Source organism: Meleagris gallopavo, chromosome 5 (assembly GCF_000146605.3).
Source record: "Meleagris gallopavo isolate NT-WF06-2002-E0010 breed Aviagen turkey brand Nicholas breeding stock chromosome 5, Turkey_5.1, whole genome shotgun sequence".
In the NCBI taxonomy this organism is placed as follows: Eukaryota; Metazoa; Chordata; class Aves; order Galliformes; family Phasianidae; genus Meleagris; species Meleagris gallopavo.
This window is the reverse complement of record NC_015015.2, coordinates 30,830,428-30,850,607: the sequence shown is the minus strand read 5'-3', so window position 1 is coordinate 30,850,607 and position 20,180 is coordinate 30,830,428. Positions and strand designations below refer to the sequence as shown.

The window sequence follows — 20,180 nt, the reverse complement described above, 5'->3', positions numbered from 1 at the left end:
TTTTTTTTCTCTTTCTTTTTCTCTTTTTGATGTGTGATGCCAAAACCCTCTCAAAATGGCTAAAGTATTTGGCTTTTTTAGAAAGTTGCCTAGCATCCTGACAAAGATGCCACCAGTTCTGTACTCCCTCAATGATCAGTTGCTCAGGTACTGAATAAATTACTCTATAATTTTATCCTTACATTGGTGCTGTTTCCTATTCTAATAGTAGAGAAAGTAGAAAAAACATCTGCAATGATCTACAATAAGGTTTCGTAGATTATCAGTCTAGAGTAATATATGTAACATTAAAATACAGGTAAAATGGTAATGTAATTTACGTTGTGATTTTTTTTTCCTTAGATAATAGAAACCAAGTATTAGTGTCTGAAGACATGAAACATACATCCTGAAACATACATCCTTTGAGACAGTATTTTAATACATATTTTTTGTGGGTAGCATACTTTGAATTCTTGAAAATCATTTAAGAGCTTTTCAATATTATGTATTTAGAAATGGTAAAAGTTGCCAAAGGTAGCATGAGAATAAAGGAAATCCACATCCCCAGAAGTGTGTGCAAATTGTCTGTGACACAATCTCCCAAAACATTTTTTAAAAGAACTTCAAAAAATTTACATCTGTAAGATACTTATTTTAATTCTTTGCAGATCTCCAGAATAATATGAATCTTTTAAACAAGTGCACTGAATGTACAATATTAACTGGATCAGTAGAGTAAATAAAGAAAACATTATTGAAACAGAGGTATTTAAACAGAGAAACCTACAGTACCTCAGTAATATGTTTTACATACAAATTTTAAATACAATTGACAGGATGAAGAAAAACACTGAGGAGGAAAATATAGTCTTTTATTTACAGATAATGTTTCCTCAAGAACTTAGTTTAAAAATAAATACTCCATTCCATTACAATAACTTTTACAAAGTTAATCATGTGCACGTTTTGTTTTTGAGAAAATTAAACTTTCATTTACATAGCAAACACACACACACACACACACACACAATTACAAAGTGAAGAAGGAAAAAAATATCTTAATCTATTTAACTTATTCTTGGATATTCATGTTACATTTAGCTGAGAACTACTCAAAAGACTTCAATTCCTGAAAATAAAATACAAAACCATGCTACTATTCTGTTATTTTTGCAGTACATTTTGCGGGATGAAAAGTGCAAAGTTGAGCTCAATTCAAATGACAGCAAATATATTAATGCTGAGTGTGTATGTAACATACGGGCAAAACTATGATTTTATTAAAGCAAATCACATGCAGACACGAGAGACTAAACCCTGTGAAACTTGCTGGGTACACATGGAATATTAATAGCATTGCTAGAGAATTTGCCATTTTGCTATGTCTTCAAAAAGATGTTAAGGAGCCAAAGAAGCCTGTATTTTGATGTTTTTGAGTCAAATAGAGAGAAAAGAGGGAAGAGAACCAACAGCAATAATGTTCAACAGTGCAACTATTCAACTCAAATCGATTGGAAAGGAAAACAAAAAAAATCTCAAAATAACTAAATAGAAGTTGAAAATCATACTATAATCCTACTAAAAACACTTTCTAAATGCCAACTCTGATTCCTCCAAAAATAATCTTTCTCTGTTTTTTCTTCCTAAAACATTTGACCATGGCTAAGCTTCTAGCTTTGTACTTCAGAGAGTAATAGCTGAGTGGTAGTCTGTATGAAATGACAGGCTGTATTTTCAAAATCAAACCATGAAACTTTAAATAATCTTTTCAAAGAGATTGGAACATTTAGAAGCCTAAGACTCACTGAATGATTCCAATGTGTTGAAATTAGTTTTTAAAATAAATATGGCCTTTTTCTTTTGCCCTGTAAGATATTAAAATTTTACTCATTCTGCTCTCACCTATGGTTTGCTTGTAATTTTTTTGGACAGGACAGCTTTTGTTAGTAAGTCTGATATAGCTGAAATACACTGTCATCACAATAAGTATGCATTTTCAAAAAATACAAACTGCTGGTCATCAGCTGGACATTCACAGCTTTGCTGAGGACTTATCCAAGAAACAGCACATTTCCCAGTCTCTGTAAACAGTCCTTATCCAATTTCATCTTACATAGTCCATGAGCTTTATTTTCCTTTGCAAGAGATATCAGTCACACTTCAAAACAGGTGCAGTAGGATAAGAATGCATTTCATTTGACAAAATCTTTTATGAACTTGACATCTGAAAATCCTCTCCAATCTCTTCCTTTTTCAAGTTATATGCAAATGAAACTGTTGTTCAGGCTACCGTAGTACATAGACCTGTTGATCGTGCACCTTAATTATTTTACTTGACTAGTGCTCTGAGGAAAATATGATGGAAAATATTTATGAAACATAATGCCAGTCACTGTGATAGAATTCTCATGTCATATGTACTTCTGGTCTCAAATAGAGCAAAAGTGTTGATTACATAATTAAATGCACAAGTTCTGTCTCCTACTCAAAGAAGCAGGCTTTCTCAAAATAAAATAATAAGGAAATGTTTAAAAACATTGTGCTGATTATCTAACCCTTTGAAACTGAGTTGTTTAGGTGAATTACATTCAAATCATGCTCAGTAAAGCTGAATAAGCCTTTGCTGTGGTTTGGAAGATAAGTTGAGTTTTTCTTGGAGCTTTAATAGCTAGTTTTGTAAATGCACAACTTTAATAAAACAAGAGTGGGGAAAAGGGCAGGAATTCTTTAGGCCAGTCTGCTGAATTTGAACATTACAGGGAATCTTTAAGGAATGAAATTCAGGCATGAACCTTTTAATTTCTTCACAGTCTTTCTAAAACACACTAGACTGTAACACAAAATGAATAACTGGAATGAAAAGGAATCAGAAGTACTGTTTTTATGCAGAATGAAAAAAATAATAATACGCACTTCTATTCCTCCACCTTCCTGTCAGATTTGAAGGAAGTATAGAACAATGATTTTGCTCTATTTTGCTTTGTTATGAATTGGTGAATTTCGCCCTGAAGTCTAGAATAAACTCACATCACAAAAGCTTACTCTAGTAAAGTAAAAACCAACCAAGTAACCAACAAACTATAAAAAAAACATGGCTTTTACCCCATGCTTAGTGATTAGCTGCTAATGGCAATACATTCCTTAAATTACAACATCCTAAGAAATAAGCAGTAGGTATCATACAATACATATGTTCACTTGATGACTAGATGTTTTAAGAAGCAGGAAATAACACTATATTCTTTTATCTCTATATGGTTATGAATTTCTATAACTTGTTAACTATGGATGGTTGCTCAGGATGACCATTTGCCCAACTACTATGGAATGTATTTATGGCATGCCGAATGAGAATAAAAAATTTGGACTACAAGCTTGATCTCTCCAGGTGAGAGCAAATATACCATTTGGATTTTTTAATGAGTAATTCACATGTCACCAATTAAAAAAAAAAGCTTCAGATTCCAAAAAAGATTAAAGGAAGACCTGCAATCAGTGAACAGATGTCATAGCTCCTCTTCCTAAAAGCCAGTGGAGCTTAACAAGGATGCTGTATGCCAGAATCAACAAAAAATCTTAGACTATGCCAATACTCTTTACGACTTCGAGTTTATCAAGTATGTTAGAATTTAATGGGAACTACTGAAAACAAAAAAACAAAAACAAAAAAAACACCCCATCATCTTCAGGATTACATTTTGCCACAGGGAACTTGTAATTGCATTGAAAAGAATAGCCATCAGTAATAATAGAATCTGGCACATCATTTGCCCTAAGCTACGACTACTGGTTTATGATTAGACAAGGCTGACAACTGAGGTGGTATGGGAGCCAAATTCTTCCTAGCCTTTGAAAAACATGAAGATTCCTGTTAGGGCAACACTGGCACCTGTTGGCACCTCTGTTAATGAATCTTTTTTAGTGGTCAGAGCACAATAAAAAAGTAAAAGTGATTCTGTTCATATTAAATTATATGAGCAATAAAAACAAAAATACAGGCACAGAAGAAAGAAATTTGTATATGAATGCAAAATTTCTAAAATGAAGAAAGATCAATTAAAGATTACATACTACTACCATACAAAGTTTCTGCAATTTTGAAAGAGTCTGATAGCTTCTACTTTAATTTTACAGCTATGATCCCTTTTCCCTCTGAAAATATATATCCCTCGGACTATATTTTCCAGTCTCCCAGTAGGCCCTAGTACAATCCTGATTCGAGGAATTGAACTGCAGAATAACTCCATAGCAACAATGGTTTTAAGAGTTGATGGCCAATGGCAAATAGCCTCTTTCTCCATCCTCCAAAAGCACAGAGAGCTCCAATACCTTTTGACAGCAGATCCTACCGCAGAAAAGAATCCATGTCTGACACTGTGACACCTCATGACAAGATTAAAGAAGAGATTTTGCTCAATTACATGATCCTATAATGTCCTCTATAGATATTTTTAACTGTAGGCCACAGGAATACTTATATACATAAAATTACTTGTGTATATAAAGCATTTATAGTAATAGATTCTATAAAGAGGCTTTGTAATTCTTCAATATTAGATTGCTGAAAATTAAATTGAGGTGATAAAATGTGAAATGAAATTAATCCAAAATACCCCATGAAAAAAAAAAATCTCTGCCTTTAATTTGTTCTAAGCTGACAACTGTCAGATACAACACAAAAAGGCCAGTACGGTTCTACTCAATGGGAAAGCTTATGCTACCTGATAATCTCCTCCCAAGAAAGTGGTGCATTTTGGCTCAAAGATATCAGTTCCGTATTTTTACTTCACTGCTTTTCAAAACAAACACTTTTTCATACCCAGCACTTACATTTTACAAAGAGGCCCTAGTTGAAAAGCCTGAATTCAATGAGGTAGTGCTCAAAATAATTTACTGTCTGTTGAAGCTCATCAGTTTGCTGGAATTACTCTAGGGTATTGTACAAGCTTAGATGTGGGGAAAAAAAATAAATAAATTTCATTAACAGTTCTAGTAAGTTTTTTTTTTTTGGTAATATGAAATATTGAGAAAGAAAAGGAAGGAAGAAAGGAGGGGAAGTGGGAGAGAAGGAAGGAAGGAAGAAAAGTGGGAGAGAAGGAGGGGGAGAGGGAAGGAAGGAAGGAAGGCGGGAAGAATGAAAGGAAACTTCTTTCAGGCATTTTGACAGAAAAACAACAACCCTAAGACCACAAAAGCAAGTATTGCATGATTGCATATTTTGAAATTTAAATCTCAGAAACAATTGTAAAATTGTTATAGTTCAAACCTTGTTGTGCAGTGGAAATGTTTGGTAGTGACATTAACATGACATATTTAATATCACCAAAAGGACAGACTTGTGTACATTTTGCATGATGTTTCTTGTACCTAAGTTAAATTCCCATCCATGTGCTCAAAAATGTTGATGTAAGCTGAGGAACTATGATTTCTGTGATTCTCGATTTCACATGTTGAAATCTAAAGTAATATTGCCCTCAGACTTAGCTTGAGGATCCTTAAAACAGTATTGAATTCTGCAGCATAGAAGTTTGCTACTTTGTAATTACCACAATATGCAACAGACATATTAATTAATCATTTTAAAAACAAATGTTTATAATTTGAGAATGATTTACTGCATTACGTTCTATGTCACACTATTTAAATTTAAAATCACAACAAGAAGTTATTCTAGCTTGGATAAAAACTTTTTTATTACAGATAAGAAAAAAATATATTTTATTGAGTCTTTTTACATACTTCTAGATTTTTCTGTCAATAGGGATTATCTGAGCTTGTAAGTCAGTGGGTATGGAGTACACTTACAACATCAGAACTGAGTCCAGTAAGTTGCATTGGACTAGACAAACTTTTCACAAAGATGTTCCATCCTAATTTGAAAGCATCAGGGAAGAATGGAGAAGCACTGAGAATGGAGAAACCACAATTACCTTTGCTACCTATTTTCAGTGGTTAACTAGCCTCATTAGGAATAGTTTGGAATTTACTTCTAATTTTAATTTCTCATCTGGTTTTAATTGTCAGAACTTTTTTTCTTGCTGGCTTTAGGAGCCACTTAGTTCCTAATATTTTCTCTTTTTGAAGCCATGTATTGACTACAGTCAAGTTATATCTTGGCATTCTATATTCTTTACGCTTACATGCATACACATAGGCTTTTCTTCATATGAAAAAATACCAAAGAGAACTTTCCAGGCTGCATCCACTATAAAAAATTAATAAACTTTAGTGGACTTTAAAAAGAATAAAAAATAAGTGAGATCCATATCAAAATTAAACAAGATCTAGACAAGGCCAAGAGTGAGCAAAACCTAGATAGATATACTTTTCTAACACTATAAGTTTAGCCTGCTACCTAAGCACAGATTAGGGAGATGGATTTTTCGAAAGCACGTTGATGCTGTAATGAGATGAACATTTTGAATTTGTTTGGGTGTTTCAGAAATTCTGCACCCATACAAGATTAAGGCATCCATTTTTAAGATAGCAACCTGAAGCAATGAAGAAATAGCATCACTAAATAACTAAATACAGAGTGTTCTGCGGTCTCATATCACTCAAGTAGGAAAGATAACAAAGAAATTGCTATACATTTACTAGAAATCAGGACAATGAGAATCTGTGCATCATATGGAAAGCAAAATATTCTGTACATGTTTCATGTAGAAAACAATTAGACTAGTCAGAGACACCCGGGCTGTAAATATCTGGTTGCAGGAATATCCTCAGCAATTCAGAAAGTTTGAAATCCCAGGTAAACTTTATCCTTCCTAGAACTGCTTAAGACTCTTAATTATTTTTCTCTCTGCTTTCTGAGTATTCCACTGTACTTTCATTTTCCATATGTACAGAAACTACAGTTTCTGTTTTGTTGAAAAAAATTATATTCAACCTACACACTTACAATCCTAAAATAAAGCAGATGGTAAAACACGTGAGTCATGGCAAAATACATGGGTAGTTTTCATAAATTAATATAAACACCATGAAAATGTAATTTTTACTGTCAAAATACCTCAAATGCTAAAAAGGTCTTTCATTTTACTATCAGTAAGCGATAACATTGTAAATAAGTAAATGAGAGCATTTCACGGATTAGAGAGTTACTCATCTAAATTAAGTTTTTCCTAATCATCCAATTTATAAATCAGTAACACATACCATTTTTAAGTGCAATAAGCACCCACTGAGTAAAAAGGGTTTTAATACTGCTTTTCTTAATAGATTTTGAGAAACTTGGCAATAATAGGAGAGTAAAACACATATATTCTGCATAGCATATAAGTATTTTAAATGAAGTAGCTTAGAAAAATAGTAACTGTGTAGCTATGGTTGCTTGGCTTTATTTACTCCATTCTTTTACTTCCTTGACAGTAATGTAGTCATGTACCTTGTACGAGTCTTCTGTTCCCTTCCATCTCTTCACTTTCATTCTTTTTGCATTCTCTCCTCTTTTTCTTCCCCTCTAAACTAGAAAACTGAGGGTAAAATGAAGGACCAATCTAAATTTAAGTTTCAAACGTAATTTCTGGTGTCATTAGCTGACCTCAAGATGAGTCTTGTTGTTGGCTGTTTGTTACACCTGTAGTCCCTAGATATGTCATAAATTAACAGCTTACATAGATACATAATATCTATTAATATCTCTTCATTAATCCAATAGTTTAGTTGAGGTCATCACATATACTGTTTGTCATTGTCTGATGACACCTCTGTGCAACACTAGTGTCAGTGTGCTATTCGGGTGTGAGTCTGATATTTAGCTAATTAATTCCATCCAAGAATGTCCAAGTCTTCAGTAAGAGAATTAATTAAATAGTCTAGATGTACTTTTTTCTACACCACTTAAAAACAGTAAAATCAATAGTACAATTAATAGATAATGAAGTTGTAATCTAAGTCTCCATTTTAAGAGTGAAGTTGGTGTAAAGGTGAATAAGGAAGAAACAATATATCTGTGCAGTATAAGTTCTGGAGATTTCTGAAAAATAGCCTATATTCTCACAATGTTGGCAAATTTATAATCTGAAAACAAAAAGAAGAATTATAAATCTAATCAAGGAACACTTTACATCAAAAAATTTAATTTTAATCCCTTTTTATATACATTTTTCAACACTGCAAACTGAAAAAGTCACTTTGAAAAGAAAATGAAATTTCACAGAGAGAAATTTTGAAACAGGATATTTCAAGAACTTAAAAACGTTTTCCACAGTATATTTTTAATAAGAATTTGCAACATCAGTCCTTATTTCACAAGCAGTACTACTCTTATTGATTGGTATTGGATAAAACGTGTCAATGAAAAAATCCCAATCAACCAAATGTCAATATACATTCTCTTCAGGACAGATAAAAAACAATATCAAAACTCAAGTTGTTTGCTTAAAAGATCATCAGAATTGCCTTGCTTGCTGTTCTTTGGTTTTTATAAGCGTTATTGCTTCTGTTAGCACTGATAATATTGGAAATAAATGTACTTCACCTACTTGGTGAAGTTGGATAAAATTTAAATCTTTGGAATGTATTTTTCTTCAATGGGAATAGCGGAGTTAAACTTAGTTTATTTTTGTTGGTGTGCTATTAACTGTTTCCATAAGAATTACGGTTACACACCTCAGGTATATTTGTAGCAGCTAGAAACTCCAAAACATGCAGAACAACCTTGCTTCCCTTATTTTTATCTATTCAGGACTGATAGAGTCATTTAAGAAACTTGCAGTATATGAAGTCTTCCAGCTACAGTCATGAACGGGAGGTAAACGCCACAACTGTTGTCTTCTTTGACAAGTGTTCATTTCTAGTGATGAATAATTTGTTTCATGGGTATACTTTCCACCTACTAAGTCAAAGGGCTAATGCCTTCCCCCCTTTTTTTTTTTGGAATTTTTTTTTCCTAATATCTCTTCCTAAACCACTTCAGTTATCATTATCATAAAAAAGACAGTTTACCTCTATGGTCAGAAGCAGAAGAACATTTTCTCCAGTTTGTTGCCTTGTTTTTACATTAAATTAACTCATCCTTCAGGATGATTCTTTTCCTTTTAAGAATCTTCAAGTAACTGTGGATACTTGGTAGATTTTTTTTGGGCTCTGCTACTTTACAAGCAATGATTACAATGCCGTAGGATGACAGCTCATATTTCTTCCTCAAGTTTTACTTATTAAATTTATGCACCCATGAAGATAGATATTTATATGCTGGATAAATTCTTCATAAAATTATAGCAGGACAAGACCGAGCATTTTAGAGTCACTTATTCATTGTTTAAAAGAAAACTTTCAATAGAATTGAAAGATGAATATTTAATGACAAATATGTAACTTCATGGAAACACACTGTTATATTTTAGTTCAATGAATAATGACGAGTAGACACATTATTTTATGGAACTGGTAGTTTCAACATACACTGAAATAAAAATATACTTTTTAATCTCTGTGGGTTTTTTTGGAGTTCAGAATATTGGACAGGTTTAAAACAAACAAACAAAAAAATAGTGAATCAGTTATACCATCAATTATACAGATGAAGAATTTGAAGCTATTCCTTCCCATGTGCAAAATATTGCTTTCATTTCAATGTGTGGCATAAGTCGAGGTTTCTATAAAAATATTTATAGTAAAATACAGAGTAAATCTATAATTACATTTAATCAGTTTTAGAAAGATGTATCCAGTACTCAGACACTGTAATGTTACTTACAGTTAGTCTATTTTACCTCAGTTACTGCTGAAGTAACAAAAAATATGGTATAACAGTGCTTTGTGAGCCAAACAGCATATTTGCTCTAATCTATACAAATCCTTGTAAATAACCTACAAGTTGTTAGTCATTATCTAACCTTGTATCCAAATTTTTCATTTAAACTCTCATTTTACTGTATTACACATAGAGTCCTTTAAATAACCATAAAACAACCAGATTCCTTACAATGTAAGGAAGAACTACAGAAAATCATTCTGAATTCCCATGTAAAAAAAAATTCTTAGAATTCCTTCTACTTTATGTACAAACCCCTTTGAAGGAACTGAAAAACCTTTAGTGGATTGTCTTGGAAGAGATCAGCAAAGCAGAATTCAATAACAAACATAAGGTGCTCTCTAGGCCATAGGCATAACAAAGCGTCATGAAAGGTATTACGACACACTATCATTTTCACCTTTCTTCTTTCAGTTGGCATTCACATTGGCTTCTTTTTGACGTAGTCTCTCTTTCTGTTGTTAAAAATAAAAAGAACTTTATTATCATTCTTTCTTCTAATTTTCTGTCTGTTCTCAAGTTGCCGTAAGTATTTCGTCTACAATACTGAGAAGTACTAAATGAGTCAGCAGATTAGAGTTCTGCTTAATTAAAAAGAAACAATCAATCAAAAAACTCCTGGAGCACTCAAGGAAGGCTACAGTAAGTTCACTAGTTACTTCAGGGAAGCTGAGCTTGCTTTAGCTACACACTTGTCAAATACTGTGTGCCTTTAAAAAAAGCCAGATGAATGAGCAGCTCTGTGAAGATCAGTGCAGCAAGAGTAAACACGATACATTTCTCAGTTTAATCTAATACCTTCTTTTGTCCAGAATGGTTTCTGCTGACATAAATACTCTAATTTAGCATTAGGTAGATTATGTTGTCTAACGACCTCTTCCCAAGCAAGTTTAGTCGTTTCTATCTCTGCTGCCTATCCTGCAACTGATATGCTCTGTTGGGAATGGAAATAACTGACTTCCTTCATGTACACTTCCCTCCCTTATTCTCTTGCATCCCACAGTCTGAGAAATTCTTTGCCTTGCACAAAGATAAAAACCAGTTTTATTTACAGTGTAAATTATTACTCCTCTTTCTGTGTCGTATCAAAAAAAACTGGGAAACACTAATGACAAAATGAGGATTTGAACCCTTCTACCATTATTCAACAGAGTAAACAACATTTTGAAAGGTTTTAAAGAAAGAAGACACTCTCTCATTTTCAAAATGTGTACAGTAAGCAACAATGCACTAAATAGCGTGAAAGAAAATACAAGAGACTTAGCAGCAAGGGGGAAGAAACCAGAAAAGGTCTAATTATGTTTTGTTCTCTAGAATAGCAGAGCCATACTTAGACATAACTAAACTAAGCTTTAAGCTTCACTATTAGACTACTATAGGGCATAAGCTTTGCAATTTTTCTAGGGGAAGAATAATAACCTGCTACATCCAAACTGACTAACAACTCTGCATCACACTTCAACAAGAACAAAAATCCACCATCATCCTGAATGACAAGAACAGTGTCACAGAAACATTCTAAATGTCATGTTGAGAAAAAAATCATACCAGGCTAGCTGTAGGATTGATTTTCTTTGTTTCAACTTTCTTCTCTGCTGTTAACTTGCTTACTGATTGCTGAGCCACTTTAATTCTGAAAAAAAATATACACAAAAGGCATTGTTAGATTCAAAGAAATTCAAACTGTTCTAAGTCTGCTTAATATATATTTTATCTGTAAAAGAAATACCACCAACAACTTTTTTAGACACACTGACCAAACAGAATACTAATTAGTATTCAAAGGCACTTCATAAAGTACCAAAATAGAGCAGAATGCATTTTAACTGAAGAGAAAAGCAAAAGCAAAAGCACGGTCTGCCTGCATTGTACACTGAAAATCTCAGCAGGCAAACTATCTCTCCCTTCTTGTAGGATCAGGATTGTATGGAACCAAAACAGCTGCAGTAGGAAGGCAAAAAGATACTTACTAAAATATCCACAAGCTAGCTGGCTAGATCTTTTATATATAGAATACAATATTTCAGCAAGACATTTGCTAGGTTATCCTCTTAATTTCCTCTGAAGATCTTGAAATGAAAGCATCTGCCAGTTTTTATCTTAATGTTTTCCTTGTTGCTTTACATGGAATTGACAGGCCAATCTCACTGACGTGGTGATAGAGAGACACAAATTAGAAGAGGTTCTTGTGTACAGATAGTTAAGGCAGCCTCGTGCATAACTACACACCGGTCTACTAAAAGCACTATTGAGATAAGGGGGAGAACACAGATCTGATTCCACTGTTTCTATTCTTGCCTTTTGATCTTATTGTACTGCAGATCCTAAATCCTGTGTTTCTGTGAGGATTTATTGAGAAGAACACAATCAGAAGTTTTATCAAGAGGGAAAGGAGAAAGGGACTTGACTCTCCTCTTTCAGACAGAGGAAAAGGCAGGGGAAATTATGTGCTAAATAGTGATAAAAAGGAAAGAAAATTCTTGGCATGCTGGAGACAGGATCTGGCCAGCTATCTGCCTTTAAAATGCTGATGCTACAGACTCCTACTTTACAACTCAATATGCAGAGGGAAAAAAATTGCAAGTGAGTTTTTACAAGCAAAAACTCAGCAACCCAGTTTTCACTACTGCACATAAGATCAGTATTTTACTATAAACAACACATTTCTTGGCAATCTGGAACTGAAAAATTGTATTTTCTTCTCTTATTTATTTTTTTCACTAGTAGAAATAATTGTTATGGCCAGTCAAAAAGTATTAAGAATACCACGTCCAGTTCAAACCACTTTCGACACGCTCAATTTTTGAGGAATTTTGGAAGAAAAGCAGAAAGGAAAGTGGATTATAGCTGCAATTACTGGTGTGTATTTCCTTCTTGTAACATTATCAGCATACCCAATTCTGGACATCTTTTTAAAAATACAGAACACATTCATAAATTCCTCATTGTGTTTATCAACATTCAGTATTGGAAAATGACATTCCTTGTTGTAATTCCTAGCTGCATGTACTACCTCAAATACACCAAGATGATATTACTATTCTATATATTTTAAAACTTATCTTTCTAAAACTAATTAAGTCTTTCTAAAACTTAATTAGTTTTCTCTGTGTCAAGCCAGCAACTAAGCTGTAACGTACTACTCCATTCTTTTACAGTTTTTTGTTAATCAGTACATTTTGCTTCTTTTTCATAGATGACAGCAGCCACTGAACAGCATGCTATTCCTCACAGCTGTGAGAATTTCTAAACTTTTACCTATTTCAATCATGTTTTCTTTCCTATCACATTCTCTTTGATCCTAGGACAGTTTTCTGAACTGCTCTTAAATGTTTTGAGTCCACATTTTCAGCTGAAAGGTGAATTCTAGGGATTATACACGCCTTGTCTTGAAAAGAAAATTATGCTTGTTGCTGATTTAGGTGTAGCTCTGTGTGTTTTATTCTATATTTGCACTATATTCAAGAAATCTGGATTTTTTTACATTATTTTTTGAATAGTTTGGAATAGAGAATAAAAATAAACCAGCTCACTAAAATTATCTGAATCATTTGATATTTGGTTCAGAGAGACATTATGTTTAACACTTTGTTCTCTTAGGGAAAATCACTTTGTTAACATATGACTGATAAGATTAGGAAAGAGGAGAGTCAAGTCCCTTTCTCCTTTCCCTCTTGATAAAACTTCTGATTGTGTTCTTCTCAATAAATCCTCACAGAAAGTTAAGTTAGCTCAGTAATTACATCACTGAAGCATCCACACTGTAAACTTGCCTAATAAATAATTCTTTTCTTTATTAAACATGGTTAGGGTGCTAGAACTGGCTACTGTACATGGAAGCACTATTGTTGAAACGAGAAAAACAAAATAGGATGAAAACCACCTAAATTTAAAATCATAAATTTGCCTGGCGGCAGTAGATTAATTTGTGTATTCCTTTCCATTATTTCAGGCTCACTGGCCTGCAGTTCCCTGGATCTTCATTTCTCCCTTTCTTGAAAATGAGAGTGATGTTTCCCTTTTTCCAGTCACTAGGGACTTCGCTTAACTAAAAAGCCATGACTTCTAAAAGCTTGGAGACTGCACAATTCAAGGGGCAGAGCAGTCTAAGAACGACTAATTATAAACTTGGAAAAATATTTTTTTCAGAGGAAACAGCAATGGCTTGTCTTTACAGAAAAGAGCTAAAGACTTACTTCAGACAGGGTCACCTCGGGGAAGGCCTGCTTTTCTTTTCCTGCATGTTTTATAATCTCAGCAGAGGAGGCAATAGATATTCCTAACACGTTGTGTTTTGGGCAGCGTTAATCAGTGAATGTCACAACTCAGGTCTCTTACCATTCCAAGACATTAAACACTAATAGTTCTGGTGTGCCAGTGTGTTTCAGAGGAGAAAACAGAAGATTTAAGGAATGCGAGTCAATTAAGCTTTGAAATCTGATCAAGCACAACATGGCTACGTTCAGAAGAAACATTATTCTCATTCAATGGTGAGCAAAAGAGGTCAATATATCCTAATGAATAAAGAAGATGTGGTGTCAACTGCAATGCTGAGCAGTATAGCACAATATCACACAATATGGAAAACAAAACTGAATGAAGTGAACAAAGAAATGTATTTTTAATTGGGAGACTCATGACTCCCATATTATATTTGAGTCTTTACTATAATCAGAGGGAATATAATTTGCTTTTTTCCTGCCTCAATGTGACAGGTGTTGGCTTTCCCTGTAAACTAGATCCAAGTCATGCTTCTTAAATTGGACCATATTAGTGAAAAATAAAAGCATCATTTTTATTTTTAATTTATAACTCCAACACAGAAATTCAACTAAAATATATGCTTGTATTTAATGAAGTTTTCATTGTAAGCCAGGGACTCAGCAGATAAACTCTTGTCACGTTCACTGATGCTTCCCACCCAGCCAAACAGGTGTGAGCTGGTTCATTCTGCACTTGAAATCCTACAGTTAGGATACAAAAACTCCTGTGTGAGCAAGCCAATTGCTACTCATGATTGTTCAGGTCTTACTGGTGTGTGAAGACAGACATTTGGTAAAGTCCTTGTTTAGACAATAGCCTTATAACAGACCTTGAAGTTTGAAGCATTTCTATCACTGTATTGTACACTAGAGTTGGCTAGTCAAGCCTCCTGTCAAGCCTTCTAAAAAGAACTTGATCATTATTTATCAAATCTTTAAATTGTATATAGAATAAATATTCATTTACATACATTTTTCTATGTTTGTACTGATGTAGTTATCAGTGGAATTTCTCTCCAAATCTCAAATACTAATACACTTAGTTTGCTTTTACTTTTTTTTCTGGATTTACTGATTATCTGTTTGAAGGTGATGAATTTTACCACTGCAGTCACAAGAAAAAAATAACTATGCCTTTATCAAAGACGGTACTTAAGAAAAGAACAGTAAGTCCCAAAAAAGCTACACCAACCCAGACTAAAAATATGCTTCAGTCCATCTGAGCTGGGTGCCACCAGATATTAAGGAACATCTAAGGACAGCCAAAACATTCAGTACCAATCCCCACAATGCTTTCCCAGCAGGAAACTCTCTATGAACAGTTCTTCATATTCCAGTATGGATTTGTACCATCATCATTCAGAAGCAGTGCAAGCTTTTGGCACCTGGGACATCTGGTGGGAAGGTGTTCAACCAATTAAGTTGATAATGGCTACTGTAAGCAATCATTGTATTTGGCTTGCGCCAGCCACTTGCTAATTTCACTTGATATTGTATTAGATGAGGTGTGTAATAACTATTTCCCATTCAGCCTTCATGCTTTTAAGTTCTCTATTTTATCTTTTTCATTAGGTTCTGAGCAGCATAGCATATATATCACATGCTACATATGATACAATGAAAGAAATTCACACTTAAAGTCAAGCTATAAAATAAATCTGGTCTTTGAAAACTGTTATAATGTCTTGAACTAGAGATTATTTTTCCTCATTGCTCACTGTAATATTGAAAACAAAAATATAATCCACTGCTTCCTCTGAGACAAGTGCTCCTGCCGAATTTCAGTTGTTAGGCACAAGTGAGCCTCACAGATCAGCTTAATTGATGGTTAGACCAATAATGTGCACCAAAAATAAAAGAAGTAGAAAGCTATAGCCAACTCCAACTTACTATAGTAAACAAAAATTTATTGGGCACCTTCACTGCCCTTTTTATTGTTCAGGAAACTACCACCATTAGCTACTCACACTCTTACATTCAGAGCTTCGGCTTTTTAAGCCTGTCATTCATTGCTTTTGTGCATCCCAAAAAATAATGCTCTTTTCACAAGATAAAGGTGATACCATCAATGTGTTTTGTGCTAGTGATAACATTTAAGAACAAAAAAGGCATTAAAAAAGGGACCTTCTAAAAGCAGGAAGCACCCTATTTTTAAGATGAGAGATGTATTTCTGTTTATCAAATGACTGTGTGTTCTCTAGACATTGAGACAAACTCTGGTCCTTTTTTGTTTTCTGATTCTGTTACTTAGCTGTGCAATTTGTTCGTGTATTCTATCTAAAAGAAATGTCTTAATCTAGTGTGGTAACTGTTGCTACAATCTCACCTTTGCTGTGGAAGCAGTGAGAAAAATTAACAGCAATAATTCCATTCCTATTTGGTTGCTTCATATTATGTGCATAAGCACATAATAATCCTCATCACACTTATTTTGCAAAACATATGATTACATTTCTTCATTTTATCTCTATAGTCATTTATTTGTTGTTTCTATCTAGGTTTGTTATCTATTTGTAATTCTGTTCTTTTTTTTTTTTAAATGGTGTTCAAATTTTGTCCAGAAAAGAGAAAACAATTCAACAATATTTTGCAGGCAGCTGATTTATTTTCATGGTGAGTTAAGTGCCAGGCAGCTCTGTTAAAGTGTTTCCTTTACTTCATGAAAAAGCATTAATCTAATTAGATTTCTACAGTCGTGTTACATTTAGGAGCCAAGTAGATGTTAGACATAACAGGCTTCTGCAGCTGAGGCTGTCATTTTGTTACAAGGGATATCCTTTCTCCCAGAAATTCAGAGATTTTATAGTTTCCCTTTTGCAACACAAACTAGCTCGTTTTGAGTATAAAAATTTAATTTTCCACTTTAAATCTTTTGACCCAGTTCACTACTATTAATTTTAAGCTAATACATTTTTAAGAATATATTTGGCATGGTATATTACTGATAATTCTGCATATTATAATTAAGTTTAGAATTTTCTGAGCCATACTTCATGAATGAGAAATTATAATCCAATATTGACATTACCCTATAAATGTAAACAATTAAATCCATATTGAGGTATCTACATGACTAGATTAATTCAGATACATTTTATACTTCTGCAGCTCCTCCTGAAATTTGAAGAGTAAGGTAACAGTAAAAGCGTTTACATAAGAATATCAGTGTCTTAGTTTCAGAACCTAACAATGAAAATACTGACTTATGATACCAATTTTTCCTCTTTAAATTTTTTTTAGAACAATAGAATTCATTGTTGATGAACGTAATCTTTTTAATTACGATCTCTAGAAATGCAAAACAAATAGTGCATCAAATTAATTAATCAGTTATGGAAGACAGCTGTCCATTCCTGTCATACTGAGGTTTTTAGTTACCAATGTGCAGAATGAGTTTTCTTTCAAAATTTCTTGGGCATCAGTTCATCAACTATTAGTCTCACACTTTCTAAAACAAAACCTTAAAAGGTCGTGAATTCACAGGACATTTTCAGATGAGTAAAATAGTTTTCCCATCATTTAAATTTACTGATTTCATGAGGTTCTTCTTTTCAGTAGCACATTACAAAACAATTTAGGATGACGAAAACAGCTCTTCTGTCATTCTAATTTACCTATTACACAAAGATCCTCATTTCAGCACCTCATAGTCTTGATGAATCACCTAGATTTTTAATGTAAACAACAATGAATTGTTCTTTTGAGATTAATGAAACTTTAAATAAATCGAACTCTGAAAAAGTCTATATAATCCAGAAATTAGCACTTTGAAGAAATATTCTAACAAGTGGCATTGCTTTACATTCATGAATAGGAATAGAAATATGTATTAAAGGAACTGATGAAATATTTGCGATGTATTTTTACTATTGCATTTTATTTACATTATTATTAAACAATGAGTAATTCTCATCTCATTCCAGCAGGAAAACACAGAATACAGCAGCTTACTCACAGAGATCTCTTGAACGTTGTTTTAAGAAACTTTGAGTTTTGGTGTTTTTTTTTTTTTTTTTTTTTTTTTAAGATTTCTAATGTGTAATGTAAACATTTAATTAATCAACATCTTAAATCAATTGCTCTGAAGGGATCACTGTATCCCATCAGGAAAGCACTAACTACATACAAAGGAATAGATGTATGCTTTGGATGATTTTTTCTCTGAACTTAAGTATATCCATGATACGATCCCTAGATGATTAGAGCAATGTTCTTAGTGCCTAATAATTTTACATGTTTTTTATTTTGGAAAACTATTTGAATATTGACTTAGGGAAAAAGAAATAAAAGATTCTGACAATGTTCATAGTGCTTCTAAAATCAATTTACCTTTTATACAGATTACACAAACACCTACAACTTTCAAGAGTTTAAAACCTGTAAAACAATGTACATAAGGTTGACAGTCAGGAATTTATATTTTCACCATTTTTTTCTTTAAAAACATCTACATTTACAGGATTCAAAGATCCTCACTGATTTAAAGCAAAAAAGGCAAATGTAAGTGCTAAGATCTTTTAGGAAATCTTTTCTTTACATCTGTGTCACTTCAGAATACACACCTGGGTTTGTATTTCATGCTTAAAGTGATTAGTCCAAAGCATGATCACAATACCACCTTTTGGTCTTTTGAAATGATATGATTAACATGGCATTCACTCATTCATATTATAGATATCTTATCTTTGCAAAAGATTTTTAGCTTCTTTAAGAAAAGTGTGCAAATAATTGAAGGATTTATATTTTATTTTTTTACTCTAACTAATAAAATAAGTTACTGCGGTGAGATCTAGCGGTAAGTAGTTTGAAGTCCTCAGCAGGACACCAAGAGTCAGAAGTGGTGCTGTAAATTCAGTGTTGGGCTTCAACACAGTGCTAAGTGTGGCCTGAATCTCTGGGGCTTCCCTTTGATGCAAGTGCAGTATATTAACTGGAAAAGCATTCACTTTTATTTGTCTGTACTGTCTGCGACAGCAATATCGCCTCATTTAGGCTAGTTCAACATGAAAATGCACAGAGAAGCAATCTGTTACAAATTAGCACAGCTCCCCTTTCATTTTACTAGCTAGTAATTGGAAGGGGTTACAAAAGTGTAATTTATCAGATTATATGTGTTTATCTTTTTGTGGGGACAGCATGCCTTTGGTGAATTTTCCTACGCACCCTGAGGGAATAATCTTTCCTTGATGTCCATTAGATCTGAAAGAAAACAATGACGCCTGTGAAATATAGGAGTATAATTTGTTAGGTTTGAGAAGGAACAGTTTCCCAGACATCTAAAATGGTATTAATGACTTTATTAGAACCTTACCGCTCCTTGGAAATGCTTTTGCTCTCTCGTTTCCAAATGGTCTTGAAGTCACTACAGAATTCGTACCACACGGTGAAAACATAGTTTGGTGTGATCTCCTTCTCACCAGGCTTTGGCTTTATCCCAAAGTATCCCACTGTTTCTTCAAAGCTAGGAGGGGGGGAAAAAGAAACTGTCAACAGTAAGCCTACGGGGGAAACAGTTTGTCTGCAGGCTGATTCCTGATTTGGTAGTCAAGGCTGGTAGTTACCATAACTTCCCTTTAGCCTTGGAAATCATAGCAGCAATTCATGCTGGATGTAACTATCCTTCCAACACTTACCTCGCTCTCAGGAGGTCAGCTTATAGATGCATGAACCATAGAGATATGTCACACAGTCAAATCACAGGCTGAATTTCTTGTATTACAGGAAATGCTATATTCTACCTAAGTCTTTAATTTTATTCACAATGTGTCACTGAGACCTTATTTTGCCATTTCTCTTGATAGAAAGACTATAGAAGAGTCATGTGCCAAGTGAGGAAAAAACCACCAGCACTGATTAAAAATAACTTTCAAATAGCTAGAGATTTTACAGAATATAGATTGTCTCCTTCCCAGTATGTCAATAAGCAGATAAGAGCAATGAATTTTATGAAAAAAAAAACATTATCAATATATAAATACTTTTATTTTATAATGCAGCTACAGAATTGTTATGCAGCTGAATATTTTCATTTTCATATTTTTATTACGGAAGATACTTCTGTCAATATTTTAACCGATTGTGCTTATTTAACCTTTATGACATTGCTTTGTGCAGATAAAATGGAACAATTCACATTACTAGTAACAGTACATGGAGATTGACCTAAATGAATC

The 20,180-nt window shown here is 33.4% G+C and overlaps 1 protein-coding gene across 1 annotated transcript in view; it reads right to left on the bottom strand.

The window, feature by feature from the left end:
• Positions 1 to 5,657: 5,657 nt before the first annotated feature.
• Positions 5,658 to 20,180, bottom strand: part of FMN1 (formin 1) — a 35,016-nt gene continuing 20,493 nt past the window's right edge. The window contains exons 3-5 of the mRNA XM_010711600.3: positions 19,319 to 19,468; positions 11,294 to 11,378; positions 5,658 to 10,200 (exon numbers count right to left, since the gene is read on the bottom strand). Coding sequence (XP_010709902.1) covers positions 10,156 to 10,200; positions 11,294 to 11,378; positions 19,319 to 19,468 — 280 coding nt within the window. The 3' untranslated portion in view covers positions 5,658 to 10,155. The remainder of the gene's footprint in view (positions 10,201 to 11,293; positions 11,379 to 19,318; positions 19,469 to 20,180) is intronic.